This window comes from Glycine soja, chromosome 4 (genome assembly GCF_004193775.1).
Source record: "Glycine soja cultivar W05 chromosome 4, ASM419377v2, whole genome shotgun sequence".
NCBI lineage: Eukaryota > Viridiplantae > Streptophyta > Magnoliopsida > Fabales > Fabaceae > Glycine > Glycine soja.
The window spans coordinates 46,996,687-47,017,286 of NC_041005.1; the positions used below are offsets into that span (position 1 = coordinate 46,996,687).

Here is a 20,600-nt window from a genome sequence, read left to right on the forward strand (position 1 = left end):
CTACCTATGTCCGTGAACTTGCTGCTATAACCGCCGCCGTCAAGAAGTGGCGGCAGTATTTGCTGGGTCACAAGTTCATCATAGTCACAGATCATAGAAGCTTACGAGAGCTTATGAACCAAACGGTGCAGACGCCGGAGCAACACCGCTATTTAGCGCGCTTACTAGGATACGACTTTACAATCCAATATAGATCAGGACGCGTCAACATCGTGGCAGATGCCTTGTCACGAATTCATGAAGAATCACCTTCATCTGCCTCACTTTCTCTAATCTCAATGCCTCAATTTGACTTTCTTGAAGACCTGCGTCAGGACATAGCAACTAACCCAGCTTTCATGGAGTTATTTCGCAAAATTCGCAATAATCCTGAAGCTCATCCCGACTACACAATCACTAATGGTCTCATCTTACACAAGGGGCGGATTTGGATTCCATCAGATTCTTCCTTTACTAAGTTGTTGCTTGAGGAATTTCACAAAACCCCAACGGGAGGTCATATGGGGGTCCAAAAAACGCTGCATCGTTTACATGAGAACTTTACATGGGATTCCATGAGAACGGATACGCGTGCCTTCATCGCAGGGTGCTTAACGTGCCAATACACCAAATATGATAACAAGAAATCAGCGGGATTACTGAACCCATTACCTATACCGGTACAGCCATGGGACGATCTGTCCATGGATTTTATCGTGGGTCTTCCCACTTACAAGGGGCATACATGTATCTTCGTCGTTGTCGATAGGTTCTCAAAAGGCTTGCGTTTAGGAATGTTACCCACTCAACACAATGCAAGAACAGTAGCAAACCTTTTCATGGATATCGTAGGACGCTTACACGGGATGCCACGAAGCATTGTATCGGATCGTGATCCCTTGTTCATCAGTCGATTCTGGAAAGAGCTTTTTTCTCTCAGTGGGACAAAGCTCCGCCTCAGCTCCGCCTATCACCCACAATCCGACGGCCAAACTGAGGTTGCTAACCGCATAATCGAACAGTATCTAAGAGCGTTTGTTCATCAAAATCCTTCTCGGTGGGGGCATTATTTGCTTTGGGCCGAATGGTCCTATAATACCTCTTGTCACTCCGCCACCGGGGTCACGCCGTTTGAAGTGACTTTCGGCAAGAAACCACCCAATTTCCCTCACTACATAACGGGAACCGCCAAGGTTGACGCTGTCGATGATATGCTTAGTCAGAGGGAGAAAGTATTTGCTTTACTTCGTCGGAAGCTCACTAAGGCTCAGGCACGAATGAAAGAGGTGGCAGATAAACGTCGCCGTGAACTGGAGTTTGCGGTGGGAGACTGGGTGTTAGTAAAGTTAAGACCACGGCGCCAGATTTCCGTGACTGAAACCACTTATTCAAAGCTCACCAAAAGGTATTATGGTCCTTTCCAGATCACGGCTAGGATGGGCAAGGTAGCTTACCAGTTACAGCTTCCCCCACATTCGCGTATACACAATGTTTTTCACGTTTCACTACTCAAACCTTATGTACCGGGAGAATCATCACATGTCTCGGCGGAACTTCCACCGGCAGCCGTAGACAACGATCCCGTTGTGGCACCATTAGCCATTATCGCATCAAAGCTCATTCCGGCGGAAAGCGGACCTACACGTATGGTCTTGGTGCAGTGGAAAGACCTACCACTCGAGGAAGCATCCTGGGAGGAATGGACCAGTTTTAAAGCTTTGCACCACCTTGAGGACAAGGTGTTACTCGAAGAGGGAGGGAGTGTTACAGGTGGAGACGATGGGGTGCAGGAAGTAGACAATCAGCTGAACGGAGAAAGGCCCAGAAGGAAGACGAGACCCCCAACGTACATGGAAGATTATGTATGAAGATCGAACGCGTGGGGAGTTTTGCATGGGAAGAGGAGCGTGGCACGTGTAACGGCTTTTGTTAGGAATAATCTAGAATCAATTAGGAGGGAAGGGTAGTTACGAAAGTCTGTTAAGACTCAATCTGAAAGAAGTATAAAAGCCTTGTAATTGTCCATACATGAAATAACAAGCAGTTCATACGCATTTTCTCTTTCTCCTTCTTCTGAACGTGGAGGCCATTGGTCCTCGGATTCCAAGTACCTAACAAGACTCCTCTCTAGAATCAAATGAACCGTGCAAAATAGCAGCTATAGCAACTGTTGAATCTGATTCAATGATAATTTTGAGAAATCCTCGTGCTAATGCTATCCTAAGTCCATGATAAATGACCCAAAGTTCTGTCTAGATGACAAAATCAACTTCAATATCTCTGCTGAAGCCCGTAATAAAATTCCCAAAACTTGGAAATAACCCATTTTTAATTCCCATTTTGTGATTACTTTTAGTCCTTCATAAAAACAAAAAAAGGGTAATAGGGGACTATAAAATTATATTTAAATTCGAGAGATAAAAAATAACTTAAGCACAAATTTAAGAGATTAAAAAGATATTTAAATCTAAAAAATAATTCATCATTTTTAATAATACTTATTTCTAAATATACCAAAAAAGTTAATATAATAAATATTTCAATTCCATGGTTTGATTAGTTTATTAGAAAAAATCGAAATGATTGTGATAACTTGAAAAAAAAAGGGAAAAATAGAGTTTCCACATATTTACCTTAAACCCTGAGTTAAAAGAAACAGAAAAGTAGACTGAAATGCTAATTATTTTAATTTTAAAGATTTTAGGTCCAATATAATTATTTAGTCCTATATTGATAGTTGATAATTTTTTTAATAATTATATGAATTATCGAATTCATTTAATGATGTAAGAAAGTGCCGTTGTCGTTCTATGCCTAGTCTAAAACAATTTTATGAAACATTATATTAAAAAAAAGGTAAGTGGTCATTATTTCACACACGTATGAATTTAATGTTTATAAATTATACTTCTAATTGTTTTTACATCATCCATCAACAAAAAATAAAAAGTTAAAAGTTAGTAAAATTTAATATATATGATAATTAATAATTAAATGATAATATAAAATTATTATGTTTTAAGTGAATTGTTTTGTATTATCTTTACATAGACTAATTGTTCTTTTTATATTTAAGATTAAATGTATTTTAAGTCCTTGTACATATAAATCAGTCTAATTTTTAGTTCTTGCAAGCTGTAAAAGTTTTTGTTACCATTCCAAAATTTTGAGTGTTTTTTCTCCCCTTATCATTAACTCTATATGATTTGTTGGATCAAATCTTAATATATTAATAGACAATTAATATACGTTTAATTTAATAGTATTTTTCTAATAACAATAATTTAAATCCTAACCATTTACGAATAATAATTTAAATCCCAACCATATCCAAATAATTAAATGCGTATACTTTTCGGAGTATTTCCTTTAATTGCTTCATTAAAATTCTTGTACATAGCAAATTGCACTGGTTACAAAAATAACTGCTACTTTTTTTTAAGACTAAGATTAAAATATAGAAAACTAATTTTTTAAGAAAATATATATTTTCTAAAAAAATAGGAAATTTTTATCTCAGAAAAATCTACAGCTAATGGGCAATAAATCAGAAGGAAAAATTACATTAAGATAAATATAGCTGAATATTAAACTTCACCGGGAATTTTTTAAAGATATAAATTTTATTTTAACAAATACCGTATAAAAAAAGGAAAGTATATCTTTTTTTTTTCATTATATCATGCGAGATACATTTTGAATGAAAATAAAAATATTTAATATTTTCCTTTTAATTAAGTAGGAAAAATCATTAATATATTAGTTGCACAACTATTCAGGAAAAAATATTTTTTTTAAAAGGTTAGCAATTTATTATGATTTTCTTTGAGATAAGATTGTAACTAATAAATTCAAATAGAATTTAAAAAATTAAAACTTTCAAAATAATTAAATGCATTTTTATTTTAATAGTAATTTCATTGCCAAATATTTAAAGGCGCCAATGAAGTAAACGTATCTAGTAATTACTTAAAAACTAATAAATATTTGTTTAATTTTCAACAATATTTTTCACTAAATTTCTAATATTTTTTTAGGTCAAAAATTATAAATGTTTCTCAACTTATTAAATAAAAAAACTAATCTCATTTATGGTACACGATTGTCATTGATCCAAGATAATTTTACAAAAAATCAAACAAATATTTTTTAGAAAAACAAACATAATTCTCTTCCTAAATTTCTAATATGTTAACATTATTTTGACATGATATTTTTCTATTTTATTCCTTGTCTAGTCATTTAATTGGAATTAATTAATAATTTAAAAAAATATATTATATATATATATATTCATTAAATTATAAATGTTTGACATGCCTAGACTTCAACAAGATAATATAAGATAATATATCGAATTGAATACACACATTCAATACCAAAAGGCTATAAAAATAAAATCACCAAACCATAAAACATATGAATGTGTGCAATTAAATTATTTCATTGGTTAGTAGATATGCAAAAGAAAAACAGTTCCATTGTGAAAAAAACAGTTTCATCATTTGAATATAACAAATTTGATATATATATATATATATATATATATATATATATATATATATATAATGATAGGAATATATTTAAAAATAGAGTAAATACTTTCTTATTGTTCACAAAACATTATCTTAGAAGAAAGCATTTATGGAAATTTTTTTTAGAGAAAATATTGAAAGTAGCCATTAATCAATAGAATTGTATAAAATTTTCCTAAATGAAATTTTACAAGAATATAGAAACCCAACTTCCCATCTTAAGCTCAATACACATGCCTGCATCCAATATAAAGAGGGGTTTCAACTTGTTGTTTTTCACTGTAAAAAAAAAAGTTTTAAGCATATTATTATTATAATCCACACTACTCCCTGCACCTATTTATTATCATTTTTTAAAGATAAGATTGTAATTAATAAATTTGTTAAATAGAATTTAATGAATTAAAAGTTAGTAATTAATTATCATTTTTCTTCGAGATAAGAATGTAATTAATAAATTTGTTAAATATAATTTAATGAATTAAAATTCAAGGTATTAATAAATTACAATTTTCAAAATAATTAAAATTTTTACTTAAATAGTAATTTCATTACCAAATATTTTAAGGACACCAATAAAGTAAATGTATCTAGTAATTACTTAAAAATAAATATTTGTTTAATTTTTAATGATGTTATTTTTACTAAATTCCTAATATGGTAAAAAAAATTCACTTAATATTTTTCTATTTGTTCATGGACTAATAGTTTTTCTTATGTACATTGGTAGTAATGAGGATCGAAACCATCCATCTACTATAAAACCCTTGCTATCAGATGACCCTAGTGAATTAGACTAATAATTTAAGCCATCTTTAGTAGTAAATTAAATTAAATTAACTTATTATATACATGCTTATATGCTGAAAACAATAATAAATCACATGTGAGTAAATACATGAACAATTTATTTTAAAGACAAATTTTTTTTCTTTTGAATACGGGTACGTTATGAGAATCCATTTAAAACATTTATATAACCATTATTTTGTCGCATGCATATACCATTATGTATCCTGGGATTTTATGATGCACAATAACTATAACTACAAAATTAAATAACTATGGAATTTTAAAAATTAAATAACAAATGTTTTTCAGTTATACCTTAAAATGCTAAATGTGTATTTAAAACTAGGAAAATTAAATAGCAAGTACTTAGATTAATTAGTGTGGGTTATTTCAATTTATCCATTAATCTTGAATTAAAATCTTAAAAGTATATAATTGTATTAAATATTTTTATTCAAGCAAGTGCATCTCTTGCATGTGTTTTTTGAAATCAATATATTTTCATTGTCGGAAACTAAACACTTTGAAACTAAAAAGACAACTTTGACACCGACTCTCAAAGCTTAAAGATTATCAAAGTGATTTTACCTCTTTAAACAAAATATTTTTCATACAAATAACACATTTGGAAAACCAAAAAATTAAAAAGTAAAATAAAATCACCAGTAATTCACAATAAAACATAGATATGTGTATAGATGAATTATTACATTAAGCTGGTATTCAAGCAACACTAAAAAAAAAAGAAACAGATTCATGTTGGATAAAATCAAAAAACAAAACGAAACGGTTTCATTATTTGAATGTAACAAACCTGACACCTGATATTATAATAATAACAACACATTAAATTATATTTTTAAAATACAAATATTATTTTTTTGTGAATATATTAAATTTATTTGAAACCATTATCTTAGAGGAAACATTTATGGAAAAGAGTTTTAAAAAAAATACTGAAAAAGTAACTGTAATAAAAGTATCCATTAGTGAATAAATTTGCATAAAAAATTCCCAAACAGAATTTTACAAGAATTTAGAAAGCCCCACTTTCCAAGTTTCCATGTTAAGAACACACAGACTTGCATCCAATAAAGAGAGAAGCTTATCTTGTTATTTTCCACTGTAAAAAAAAAAAAAAAACAAGTTTAGTTTGAAGCTGCTTATTATTAAAACACACTATTTCTGCGCCTATTTATTCTCCCTCCTCATTTCTAGTTTTCATTTTTTAATTATTATTATTTTTATTTTTTTTGTTTTTGTTTTCATAGCCAACTAACACCCTTTTCCTTTCACTTTCTCTGTCAGAAGACTAAAAAAACACCTCTGTTGTTGCCTTGTCCGTTTATTTTCTCTCCAAACCAGAGAGCGACCGCCGGCGAGTCTCACCTCGCCGGAAATTCGCTCTTCCTCGCCGGAACCTCCATTTTTCCCTTTCCTATTGCGCTTGCTTTTTCTTCCCACCGGCTCCTTCAAGAGGAGCCGTTTCCGTGCAATAGTTTTGTTGCTTCTTTTTTTTTTTTCGTTTTCTGAGCGCCTGAGATTGCAATGCAGAGGGAAGGAGGTTCCTGTCGCGGCAAGAAGCGTGGGATCTCTCGTTTCTGAAATTCCTATGATGTGGAGCGTTTGAGAGATTCGTTTTTTTCTTCTTCTTTTTTTTGTCTCTTTCTCTTTGTTCTCGAGTTTCTGGATGAGGAGCGCGCTGAATTTTGTGGAGGAGAAGTTTTTGTGCTAGCGAGGGCGTGTTGAAATTCAGAAGGTGTGAATTTGTTTTGTTAGCTTGAGAAAAAAAAAAAGTGCTAATTATGGTTTGTGTTTATGTGTGTTTCTTTTTGCTTTTTTTTTTTTTCTGGTTAAATGGTTTTTTCTCTTTAGTGGAAGTGGTTTTTATGAGTTTATGGAGAGATGAGAATCTCTTTGGTGTTCATGTTTTTGATCTGCTGGTGTTTTCAGATTATGGCCTCTCTGAAATTTTGTTCTTTTGTTTTTATTTTTTCTCTGGATCTGTTAGTGTTTGAGGCTTTCCCTGTGAAATTCCCTCTCCATATGTGTAATTTTGTGATAGAACCAAGGTGTAGTGATATAAATTTAAGTTAAATGCTTGTTTTTTTTTTTTTTTTGGTTTGGGAAAAAAAGGGAGAGTTGTGGTTACAGTTGAATGGGATTTTATTTTTGTTTTGTTTTAATTTCCATGGATAGTTTTTGTTTTTAATTTTTTAAGTTTTTTGTTAAGCAAATGGCCTAATAACCGCATTAGGTTGTTAGTAGGTAAGCATCGAGCTTCTTTCTTCTCCTAATACATCCTTCCTTCTGGTAATGTATAGTTGAAGATGCAACTATTTGTGGCTTTGTTTTCCACTGCTCTTTTTAAAATTTGCAATTGAATATTTGAAGTGCTTTGGTAGGGTTTTCATTAGTCCATTTTTTTGTCACTTTTTTTTTGTGGTGGTGATGTTAGTAAAGTTCCAATTGTTATGAAAGATGATATTTTTCTGGGTCTGAATTTTTCTTTCTGCCTGTAGCAGTTATGTATGATATGAAATGCGATGTTCATTGTTATCAGTCCTTTCCTATGACAAGGGAATGACCTTGAATTTCTCGCAGATGTCGCACATAGAGCTTGACGAAAACTAACAAGGAAGGAGGTTTTCAGGATGCCTTCTGAAATAATGGAGAAGAGGGGTGTTTCTGCCTCATCTCGCTTTTTGGATGACATTTCCTATGTTTCTGAGGTAATTATTAATGTAACTGTCTAAGAATGGTTTGTTCTAATTTATAATGTGACCCTCAACAAGCTAATTGTTATTCTAACTGTCTTATAATGTTTTTTTTTATAATGATTATCAGTTCCAAGAACATTTTACAGCCTAAGACTTCGGTTTTCTTTGTCATTTTGTTAATCAATTTGACCTGTATGCATGGCCTCAATGCTATTGCCTTTTTGACAATTGGTTTTCTAAACATGCGTTAAACTTTTATGGGCAGAAGAATACAGGATTACGGAAGCCAAAATTTATTCATGACCATTTTCTACAAGGTGAGTTCAATCAACTAATTATTATTTGTTCAAAATGGTTTGTATATCTTGTGCTGATTTACCTGTGTATCAATTGCATCCTTAATGCCCCAAATAGATTCACTAACAGATAGTTAAGATTCAGACCTTTTGAGTGAACTGTTTACACTCCAGTTTAGAAATTGGCTAGTAGCTATCATTGAGTTTGAACGTGTGAACTTTTTGAAGAATCTTTCCATATATGTTTCTGTATACCTTATTTTTGTATATTTCAAAGCAATATTTCTCTCAATTTTTGTTTCAATTTTTTATCAATGTTTTGTTTGCTTTTAGAATTAATGATTGTCAATGTTGCTAACTAGTATCCTTCATACGAGTAATTATCTTAAATTCTAAAACTGGTATATTTATTTCACTTTATGGTGATTGGTGATAATACTTGTTGATTTGTCTTTTTTAGCCCATACACTTCTCACTTTATGCTGAAATCAATATGTAATTTTTATTTTGCTTCTGGAATAATGAATATCACTAATCAACGTTGCAAATTGACATCATCTAAAATTAATGTTTGTTTCTGTTTGTGGTGACAATGTAATTGCTGCAAACCTATATAAATTGCTGATAAAAAAAAAAAAAACCTATATAAATTAATGTTTTATAGTGAATGTATAAATTCAATACCTTGTTCTCACAACATTTTGATTGTGGTATAGCTGGGATAATTAATGATGATTTCATGAATTTAGATGCTGTGCTCTGCTGGACTGAAGCTTATTTATGATTTTGGTATAAATATTATTAAGAATTTGCTTTTATTTTAATTGTGCTAATTTTGAATGTAGTAATAATGTAATATCTGCATGTATCCATATTTATGTTTGTTTACCTATGTTCCATTAATAAGCAGTTCATCTGCTGAACATGTAACTAATTTCTGGATAAAGTAATTTCTATATTCAAATTTTCAGGGAAGAGTGAAATGGCTGCATCACCTGGCATCATTTTTAATACTTCGTCACCCCATGAAACCAATGCAAAAACAGGCTTGTTAATGTCTCAAACTACTCTATCTCGTGAAATTACAGAAGACCTACATTTTGGCAGAGAAGCAGGCAATATAGAGATGCTGAAGGATTCTACCACAGAATCATTGAATTATCACAAGAGATCATGGTCTAATGTGCATCGGCAGCCAGCATCTAGCTCATATGGTTTAGTTGGGAGCAAGATTGTCACCAGTGCTGCCTCACGGGAAAGCAGTCTATTTTCAAGCTCACTGTCTGACATGTTTAGCCAAAAGTGTAAGAATTTGTTTCATGGATGTTAATATAGTTGCATGCATGTGTTATGGGTATTGTAGCATAATCAAATTCTGGTTGCTTTTACACTTCGTAATATTTTAGATATGAGTTTCTGTTGCTTTCATTTGCTTGTGTATTTGTCATTAGCAATTTAGCATAGAAGAATATATGCTTGCTATCTTTTGTAATGTAGAAGGACAATACCCTCACCAAACCCACCACCAAAAATATAAAACTAAGTAAAGTTATCTATTTGTTTTAGGTTTTGTGATTATACTTTAGTTCTGCTCATGTGTCACTGTGTGTATATATGTATATCTTAATGCAGTGAGGTTATTGGGGAATGGAGTGCTGTCTGGTCAACCCATTACTGTTGGTTCCCTTCCTGAGGAAGAACCATATAAATCTCTCGAAGAAATTGAGGCTGAAACTATTGGAAATCTCCTTCCTGATGAAGATGACCTGTTTTCTGGAGTCAATGATGAGTTAGGATGCAGTACTCGCACTAGAATGAATGATGATTTTGAAGATTTTGACTTGTTCAGCAGCAGTGGAGGCATGGAATTGGAAGGAGATGAACATCTAATTTCTGGAAAAAGAACCAGTTGCGGGGATGAAGATCCTGATTACTTTGGAGTTTCTAAAGGAAAAATTCCTTTTGGTGAACAATCTTCTAGAACACTTTTTGTTAGAAACATCAATAGCAATGTAGAAGATTCTGAGCTAAAGGCTCTCTTTGAGGTGAACCTTTATTCTTTTATTCTGGCGGATGCTATCTTAGAATTTTCATGAAACATTTCATACCACTAATAATGGCATGTAAATGGACTATTTTGTTTGTTCCAGCAATATGGAGATATCCGAACCATATATACTGCCTGCAAGCATCGTGGATTTGTTATGATTTCTTATTATGATATAAGGGCAGCACAAAATGCAATGAAAGCACTTCAAAATAGGTCATTGAGATCTAGGAAACTTGATATACATTATTCAATTCCAAAGGTATCATTATTAATAACTTCTCATGCATGCATAATTCCTTTTTCCTTGTCATTTTGATAAAGTTGTTATTTTTATTCTTCATCATATCATTTATTATTACCGCCATATGTTTTGCTTGTTCAATTGCTTGCATGCCTGTTTTTATGGTTTGCTTATAGATATATCTTGATTTGATGACATGTCAGGGCAATTCTCCAGAGAAGGATATTGGCCATGGTACACTGATGATATCCAATCTTGATTCATCTGTTTTGGATGATGAACTAAAACAGATTTTTGGGTTTTATGGAGAAATTAGAGAAGTAAGTCGTTCTTGTTGGTTTTCATCCATTTTTGGTGTTTGTGTTTTAAAATGATACAAGCATTCTTAAATATTGTCTCTGTAATTGCAGATCTATGAATATCCACAATTGAATCATGTCAAATTTATTGAATTTTATGATGTCCGGGCTGCAGAAGCTTCTCTTCGTGCATTAAACGGGATCTGCTTTGCTGGGAAGCACATTAAGCTTGAGCCTGGTCTTCCCAAGATTGCAACATGGTTGCTGTTACCGCTTCTTTTTTATTTTCAATTTATTATTTTCTCTTTTTATATCAACTTTTTCAACTGTTTTCTACTTTTTTAAATGTGCGAATCTTAAAACATTGTTTTGTAAATGAAGTCTTTTATTTTGGATCTTCATATTTATGCTCACCACCTTTAATAGTATCCTCACTTTGTAGAGTTTGATAGAGTGTAAAGTTGTTATCAACCACCTTGATGGAAAAATTACATCTTGACAATTATGCAAACCTTGCTTTTGTAGTATGATGCATCAGTCACACAAAGGAAAAGATGAACCTGATGTTGGTCATAGTCTGAGTGACAACATATCCTTAAGACATAAAGGTATAATTTTTGTCTGCTTTCACTTGTCTTTTTTCCCTCATAAAGCTAAAATGTTCTTGGTCTCACTAGACATAACTTACAGCAGGAGTGTCATCTGGATTTATTGCATCTGGTAGCGGCTTGGAAAATGGATATAATCAGGGATTTCATTCTGCAACACAGCTACCTGCTTTTATTGATAACTCACCGTTTCATGTGAATTCTAGCATTCACAAGATCACAAGAGGGGCATCTGCGGGAAAAGTATCTGGTGTTTTTGAGGCCTGTAATGCTTTTGATGCTATGAAATTTGCATCCATTTCGAGGTTCCATCCTCATTCTTTACCTGAATATCGTGAAAGTTTAGCTACTGGCAGTCCTTACAACTTTTCAAGTACCATTAACACGGCTTCCAATATTGGAACTGGATCGACGGAATCATCTGAAAGCAGGCACATTCAGGGAATGAGTTCAACTGGGAACCTAGCTGAGTTTAATGCAGGAGGTAAGTTTAATGTGCTAAGAAAGCCTCATGTATATGCTTCCTTTATTTGCAGCAGTTTTGAAATGTTTCCTTGTCTATAGAAAATTCTGATAAGGAATCAATTTGTTGCAAAGGTTGAACTTATTGTTCACTTTAAATGGCATCCTAGGAGTTTGAAACCTTATAATGAAGAGCTTGATTGTTAATTTTAATGATGATGCCAGCCTAGGGTTTTCAATATTTTCATTCTTCTAATAACACCCAAAAATAATAATTGTTGTTTAAGAGCCAGACTATTGATCTATATGAATCTAGACTTGCCTGTCCGAGTATATGAGATTTAAGCATTCCAAATTGTAAATTGGTCGAGGTCATTTTTCCTACAAGCTTGTAAGTGGTAGAAGGTGCTGGGAAATTTTAGGCTGAAGCGATATCTAATATGGATTTAATAGTTCTATATTTGAATGCTGGTATGTAACCTTTTTGTTTGATTTTGGACCTTCAGGAAACGGAAACCACCCCCATCATGGACTTTATCATATGTGGAATGGGTCCAACTTGCATCAGCAACCTTCTTCAAATGCCATGCTTTGGCAAAAAACACCATCCTTTGTTAATGGTGCATGTTCTCCAGGTCTTCCACAGATACCCAGCTTTCCTAGAACACCACCTCATGTTCTTAGAGCATCACATATAGACCACCAAGTGGGATCAGCACCAGTTGTTACAGCCTCACCCTGGGATAGACAACATTCTTTCTTGGGAGAGTCACCTGATGCTTCTGGTTTTAGATTGGGTTCTGTTGGAAGTCCAGGCTTTAATGGTAGCTGGCAGTTGCATCCTCCTGCTTCTCACAATATGTTTCCTCATGTTGGTGGGAATGGTACAGAATTGACGTCAAATGCTGGGCAGGGCTCTCCTAAGCAGTTGTCACATGTTTTCCCTGGGAAACTTCCCATGACTTTGGTTTCTAAATTTGATACTACCAATGAACGAATGAGAAACCTCTATTCTCATAGAAGTGAACCAAACACTAACAACAATGCTGATAAAAAACAATATGAACTTGACCTAGGCCGCATTTTACGTGGGGATGACAACCGGACAACACTCATGATAAAAAATATTCCCAATAAGTATGCCAATTATCTCCATATCTTTTTTGTGCATTTTTGCTGCTTATGCTGTTATCTTCTCATCCTTACTTCACCAAAGAATGTGATTATTAGTTAAATAAGCAATTGCTTATTTGGCTTGTCCGCTTTTCATGTTGGTGCATTAACCATACAAGTGCCCTCTCTCTTTTGCTTGCTTACATGCCTAAATAGCATATACTTTTTACATAACAGATTTTACAAAATTTGAATAACAATTTTTAAAAACAAGCAAATTCTTTTGCACTGGTCTTTCAGTTTGTCTCTTTCATTTATATTTGTTTAAATATTTTTGGCAGGTATACTTCAAAGATGCTTCTTGTTGCCATAGATGAGCAATGTCGAGGAACTTATGATTTTCTGTATTTGCCAATTGATTTCAAGGCAAGTATTTATTTGGACTTGCTTGTTGATTGATTCTTTACTTAAATGAAGTAATCATAAATATGTTTCTAAGTCAATTCTACAAATGGTTGCAGAACAAATGTAATGTTGGCTATGCATTCATCAATATGATCGATCCTGGACAAATTATTCCATTCCACAAGGTTATTTGGAAACCCTTATGTAATACTAATTTGATATAATTATCTGTGATTTGAATTCTGAGTTCATCTGATTCTTTTTGTTTCTAAGAGTTGATATATCTAATAGATAAGGAATATTGTACAGGCTTTTCATGGGAAAAAATGGGAGAAGTTCAACAGTGAAAAGGTAGCAGTACTCGCCTATGCCCGAATTCAAGGAAAATCTGCTCTTATTGCTCATTTCCAGAATTCAAGCCTGATGAATGAAGATAAACGGTGCCGTCCTATTCTCTTCCATACAGATGGCCCAAATGCTGGTGATCCGGTAAATCAGCTTGTTCTTTAGTTGTAACTATTTTCCTTTTGCTAACTACAATGTATTATGGAACTACTATATCAGCTTGTTCTTCAGTTGTAATTGTTTTCCTTTTGCTAACTACATTACTACAATGTATTATGGAACTACTATAGGACCAGACTACTAATATTCCTCTCACTGATATTTTATTCCGTAGATCTGGTTTTACTGATGATACATTAATGTTTTGGGCTGATGCAAGTAAAGTGGGAGTTAATTATAGGCTTTCTCACTTCAAAACTTTTTTGCCTGATGTCTAATATTACCATCCATTGGGTGTGGCAAGAAAGAGTTTCTTGAAGGAATATTTCCCCGATGATTATTTGACTTACACATAACAACTAAAGCATTATGTTTCTGACTTGAGTTGGTTTTAATGGCTACAAAATGCAATCTATTAGTGTGATTTTAACTGTTTCTAGCATTATATGCATTTAACAAACTGGGCTTTCCATTAAAAGAATATATATTGGCTTGCAACCTAATTGTACTATTGGTACCTGGTTCTTCCACTGATATTATATACCGAGACAAAATTAACCTAATCTGTCTCTGCAGGAGCCTTTCCCCTTGGGTAACAATATTAGAGTGAGGCCTGGAAAAATTCGCATTAATGGTAATGAGGAGAATCGCAGCCAAGGGAATCCTTCATCTTTGGCAAGTGGAGAAGAGTCCGGGAATGCAATAGAATCTACATCGAGCTCTTCAAAAAATTCTGACTGATTTAGCATCATGATCTAACAGTTCAATGTTGCATGTGATATCAACTCCAAGACTGTATATTTACATTATCTTTTTGTTCGATCGAGCAAGAGGAGTTGGAGCTGGTAGGAAAGGGGGCTCAAAATTTTTTCCTATAGAGGAGCCTTGCAAGAGTTTTTGGAAGTTGAGGTACATAACCCGAATGAAGTCACTGATTCTATTGTTTTCCGTTATTTTCCTAAAATTTTGCATGGAGTACTGCTACCATCCTACAACTTTAGAGAATGGCCTAACTGAAGCTTAAAATTTTGGCTAGCTGTGAATGGACAATGTGACACTTTGCAGTTTCCTTGTGATAATGTGCATCATTGTGGGTTTCAAGGGTTCTTTGCTGATTTTGTTTTCATGGTCATCTTTGTTGTTCATATGTAATTTTGTTACCTTATATTCCCGGGCATTGGTATCCATATGGGTTTTGTTGTCTATATGATGGATTTTTGAGGAAAAACATTTAAATGAAACATTTTCTTCGGTGGTGGTAGTGTTCAGATATTTCTGCTTCGCTTGTTATTTCTGTATTCTTTTATCAGTGCTTATACACCTGTTATGCATGTCAGGGTTCTAGTCATTGATTAGAAAAATGCTTAATTCAGCCTTAGTTACATGCCACTAGCAAATGCTGTTTGATAATAAAGGTTCCTGAGTCATGACTATATTCTTTGACAGAGAAAAAAATTGAGTATATATAGCAATTGGTTAGATAGATTTCTCTATAAACATTTAAAAGAAAACAAGAAGGTAAAAATATTCAGTTTCTTAATAAACTAAATTCAGTTTATCCATTTAACTTTTGGAGAAGTTAAATGAAAAGAGTTTCTATAAAAGTTAAGTGCATATGCAGTAAGTTTGATTACTATGAAGTTATATATATTTTCTTTGAAGTTTGATGATCATAAAGTTTTATTTTATATATGTATGTATATTTCAAATGACTGTTTAGACGAAGAAAACTAATGGTACAAATTTTCTGTTCACAATCGCATACGTTGGCATTTATTTGTACGCAAGTGACTGGTGAGCTTTATGGCATGACTAGCAGTGGTACATTTGCTGCAACCAGACCTGATGAAATGAGATTTGTTTTCTGTCCATAGATATCTGGCTTTTCTTATCATGATAGTGACTCATCATTTTCCGAAGTTTCAAGTCTCAACATGTATTTTTTTTTCATTTTAATTTTTTGACCATAAAGTGAAATCTGTTGAAAAAGTAGTGCAATGGTATCTACAATTCCAATATATGTGTCTGCGCAGTGCGCACAAACTTTACAAAACTAACCAGTGAGACATGATTTTGCACTTTTGCCTTTTGGTTTCAAGAGTCAAGACTACTAACCACCAGGACCTTTCATTGATTAGCACAAAATGTTGTATATTATAGAGAATAACGCCTCTTATTTTGATTTCATAAATACTAATATATATATACTGATTTGAGAAAACAAAGTTGAAACAAAAATCTGGATTGCAACTTTTAGGATGAAAGTACAATAATAATAGTTGAAATTGAAATAAAACATATGTGCTTGTAAAATAAATTATGAATTATTAAAATTTAGTTGTTAATTTCTTAATCAATGATTCTAATTTCACACTTTAATTTTTAAAATACATTATGCATCTTAAATGAACCAATAATAAAAAATTTAGGCCTATTCAACATGAGGTAAAATAGATATTATGAACCAAATTCTTCAAATATAATATAAAACTACTGCATAAAAAAGATAGTAAAAAATGTTGAAGGGTTACAGCCTCTTTTTTTTATATATAATGAAGGGTTTCAACCTCTCATTATAAAAACATTCCAGAGATGAAATAAAACTACAAAGCGTACACCACAAAAGGATAACCTGTTATGAAGAGTAAGACGTACTATGTTTGTATTTTTGTTTTTAAAATATGAAATTGTCAAGTGCTAAACAGAAAAAGATAGAAGTAAACGAGCATGAAGTTTCCTAACCCTTATGGTAAATACTAGTAGATGTTAAAGAGTATTTAACGGTGTTCTTTAAGTTTTAAGTCTCTTACCGTAATATATAACTAATAAATGTCGATTCCACTATTGGATTTGGAGAGGCGTGACATTTAAACTAAGTAATTACGATCGTTAAAGCAGAAAAGTGAGCCCAACCTTATCCGAAATTGAAAAGGCACCACAATACAAAGCAAGATTATGGAACAGAAAGCCTAAATTCTAGCAGCAAAATTGCAATAAAATGAAGTTAATGAACTATTAATACCAAACAAATTTTCCTCAAATTGTAGAACAATAAAGAACAAAGGAAACTGCTATTAGGATCGATTTAATGACTAGTATGAATGAGGTTATAAATTTTAATTTTAATGTGACCATTGTATAAAATAAAAGCATGAACTATCAAAATTGACCGTTAATACATCATGTTTTTATTGTTTCAAAGAGTTAAAATTATTTCAAATAAATTTATTGCATATTTTAATATGTTGTAGATATTTTTTTATTGTCTCAAAAATAAAATAGAAACGTTTAACAATTTAAATTTAATTAGAATACACTCCGTGTGTAAAGATTAGTTATATTGCCATCCAATTAAATATTACCAAGTCTGATAAGTTTATTAGTTTTTATAATAATTATTTTAAAAATTATATGAGATTATTTTTAATTGATTGGGAGTATATTTTCTTACAATGTCTGTGTATAAGAAAAATTAAAACGTAAAACAAAAATAATGTTTATGACATTTAAAGATATGAGATCATCAGCAAAAAATAAAATAAAATAAAGATATGAGATAACTTATAGTATGTTTAATACACTTTTCAAAGTTATACGAATAGAGAGAATAATTATTCAAATAAAAAAAAAGTAAAAGAAAAAGGTGATGCATTATACTGAGGCTCATTTTGTTTATCATGAGAGTATTTGCAAACTTTCTTGATAATTAAATTTTGTAAAAAAATCTGACGGATTATTTTCTTTTTAATTATGTTTTTTTATTTACAAGGTTCAGATTCAAATATCTTAAACACACAACATAACAATACAATAAAGAGTTAACAATTTTCAAGTGATTTTCTCTTGGGTTAATTAATTTTTCAGTTTCTCAATTTTTAAGATTTCAATTTTTAGTCCTCAATCTTTTATCCAATTTTTAATCCTCCTTTAATTTTCTGTCATGATTTTTAGTTCTTTTTATTTTTTTATTCTATTTTTAGTCTTTCGTTTATTTTTTATCACTCAAAATTTGTTTTTTTTTATCAATTTTTAGTCCCTTATTTATTTTATATTTAGGAAAAATTTTGAATAATAAAAAAATGATGGACTAAAAATGAACAATTTTTTTAAAAGAAACTAAAATGCTAACAAAAAATTAATAAATAATTAAAAATTGCCCAAAAAAAACTTTGAAAAACTAAAAATTATAATATGAAAAAGCTAAAAGAATAAAAACTTAATTAACTCGTTTCTCCTGCATCTCATTTATACGGTTATACACTATTTTCATCGCATCATCTAATATTTTTCCGTTTCTCTTTTCTTTCTACCTCATTCCACTCCAATAAGGTGGTTGAATATCATTCCTCTGTCACCACACGCAACCCTCTAATGCATGCCATTCTTGTGAAGTGTATTAGTTATTGTCTTAAAAACGAAAGCCTCAACAAAATTGCCAATCACGAGAATAAATATAGTAGAAAAAAACCATCTTTATATAAAATGAGAGAATTTTATATGGGTCATATAATTAGACATGGATAATATAACTTCACATAATCTCTAAAAAAACATTGAAAAAAATTGTTCGAAACCTTCTTTAGAAAAGCATTATTTTACGAATAAACTTATCGTTACAAACTCAAATAAACTTATCGTTACAAACTCAACTTTACTCTGTGAATTTAGTGCAATTTTGAAATATATGCGTCATGCGGGGAAAGAGCTTTATTTTATCCCTAGCCATTGCACGAAAGAAATAAAATGGCTATGGCGTGAAATATTTAAAGGGCATCTGCTGAATATGAAAAGGTGCATATACTTTTATGAGTTTGTGGTCAATTATCTTTCTTTGACGAATCAGTGTATTTCTTTCTTTGACGAATCTCCAATTTCATTTTACCAACCAAATTCTTCTATGTGATAATTACAACATCGAGATATATTTGATATCTTATTCACGTCTTGTCACGTAAGATTTAACCATTTATACGGAACAAGAATATTAACAATTTACTTTAAAGCAATTGGTCTGATGTTAAATAAATTATTCAATATTCACATATTATTCGCGAAACACTTTTAATATGATAATATATTTATATTCAAACTAGCAGTGAGACCCTACATTGCACTTTTTTCATTAAAAAAAAACAAAGAATAAAAGGCAAGAAAGGGGGTAAAAGAAAAAAAAAATAACTTAAAAAAACTATTTAGCCAACACGTGGTGATGATTGAGTAGTTTTTGTTATATTATTGATTATTGATTAGTGCAGCACTAGTACTATCCCAGCGGCGATTGTAAAGTTTGTAGGGATGTTTAAAAATTACATAAATTAATATAGCCCAATATATTAAGTTACAGTCGTATCTTTGTATATTTGGAGCATTTTCACCAATGTTCCAATCAATATTCTTAATATTTATACCTCTCATAATACAAAAAAGAATGAAGTGTTCCCAAATTGATAGCAATATTAACATTTTAATGACTATTAATAGAAATGTCATATCCATGCTTATATTCTTTAAATTTACACTTGTAACCGGTAGGTAAGTAGCATAGGACTTTAGTATTCCACCATTAACATATAGTAACACAGATACATGAATAACGTACATGCACAATATATACAAACATACGAAATTTTTTGCATTTGCAAAGCTTAAACTTGGGGAGTGAGAGAGTCAACCTATGCAGCAAGCAAACAATAGGTTTAGAAGGTGCAGGTCACTGAGGAAAATAGCAAATGATTATAACTTAGTTACTAATAGATTTTGAGGTTTGACATTCCTATGGCAAACTCCTGGTACAGTATGGATATGATGGTGCTGTAAAGATCTAAAAATATTTCAAATGAAAAATTGAGGCAAAAAAAAAAAACCAAAACAAGCCATTATGCAAGTTGGACAGGAAGGTAGTATTTCCTGTCGTGGATTGGTGAGTAACTCGTAAAAACTTATCATTGGGAGGGAAACAACAACTAGAAACGAATGTTAATACTTCGTAGGCTGAGGAGTAAAGAAGGAATTAGAACTTCTTTTTGCAAAAGATTCACTTTTTCTTAATAATGACTTTTTTTAGTTTTTTAGGTATTTGTTTCGAATTTTCAAAATAACTAAAAGCTGAAAAGAATATAAATTTAATTAAAATTAGAATTTTTTTTGAATATCTTATAAATCAACTATTTATTTGTTTTTTTATAATTATAAAAAATAGATCTTTTTAAATTTCTTAAGAATGGTTACTAAATTATTTCACATTGTTGGATATTAGGTTGGTTCGGTGAAATTCAGGCCCAAAAAGTTAAATCTGAACCAAATTGAAATGTTTTAACCAAATGGGCTTGGTTTGGGTGAGTTGGTGTTGTGCGACCACGATTTCAACATGGCATTTGAATCCTACACCTCCCATTTTAAATCCTGCACCTACCAATTTTATAATATCCCTGAGCTATCGTGCAAGACTGCATTCCTTTGCTTGAGGCATTTTGCTTCCTCTTCCCGGGCATGCTTCTCCAGGAGATCCATCCACCCTTTTTTATTCCTCTTTATTGTGCATCATCGCTATTCTAGAATAGAAAAAATTCTTTATGAAAAAAATATTCCAGAATAAA

General features: G+C 31.7%; 1 protein-coding gene across 3 annotated transcripts; it reads left to right on the top strand.

Annotated features, from left to right (window-relative positions):
- Positions 1 to 6,556: 6,556 nt before the first annotated feature.
- Positions 6,557 to 15,276, top strand: LOC114409991 (protein MEI2-like 4). 3 transcript variants are annotated; one of them, XM_028373700.1, is made up of 15 exons: positions 6,557 to 7,065; positions 7,911 to 8,038; positions 8,292 to 8,343; positions 9,294 to 9,626; positions 9,955 to 10,367; positions 10,473 to 10,631; positions 10,817 to 10,933; positions 11,024 to 11,172; positions 11,438 to 11,520; positions 11,603 to 12,004; positions 12,489 to 13,119; positions 13,437 to 13,521; positions 13,617 to 13,685; positions 13,810 to 13,989; positions 14,581 to 15,276. In XM_028373700.1, the coding sequence occupies exons 2-15, from the start codon at positions 7,961 to 7,963 to the stop codon at positions 14,743 to 14,745; spliced, it is 2,916 nt and encodes a 971-aa protein (XP_028229501.1). In that variant the 5' UTR covers positions 6,557 to 7,065; positions 7,911 to 7,960; the 3' UTR covers positions 14,746 to 15,276. The 3 variants fall into 3 exon arrangements, with proteins under 3 accessions (XP_028229501.1, XP_028229502.1, XP_028229504.1); XM_028373701.1 differs by having other exon boundaries at positions 11,606 to 12,004; XM_028373703.1 differs by having other exon boundaries at positions 8,295 to 8,343.
- Positions 15,277 to 20,600: the final 5,324 nt, after the last annotated feature.

What these genes read in the sequence shown, in the direction of transcription:
- LOC114409991 (XM_028373700.1), top strand. Translation starts at nt 7,961, where the DNA reads ATGCCTTCTGAAATAATGGAGAAGAGGGGTGTTTCTGCCTCATCTCGC. An exon ending in TCATGACCATTTTCTACAAG is followed by an intron (nt 8,344 to 9,293) that starts GTGAGTTCAATC and finishes TCAAATTTTCAG; the next exon opens with GGAAGAGTGAAATGGCTGCA. An exon ending in AAATTATTCCATTCCACAAG is followed by an intron (nt 13,686 to 13,809) that starts GTTATTTGGAAA and finishes AATATTGTACAG; the next exon opens with GCTTTTCATGGGAAAAAATG.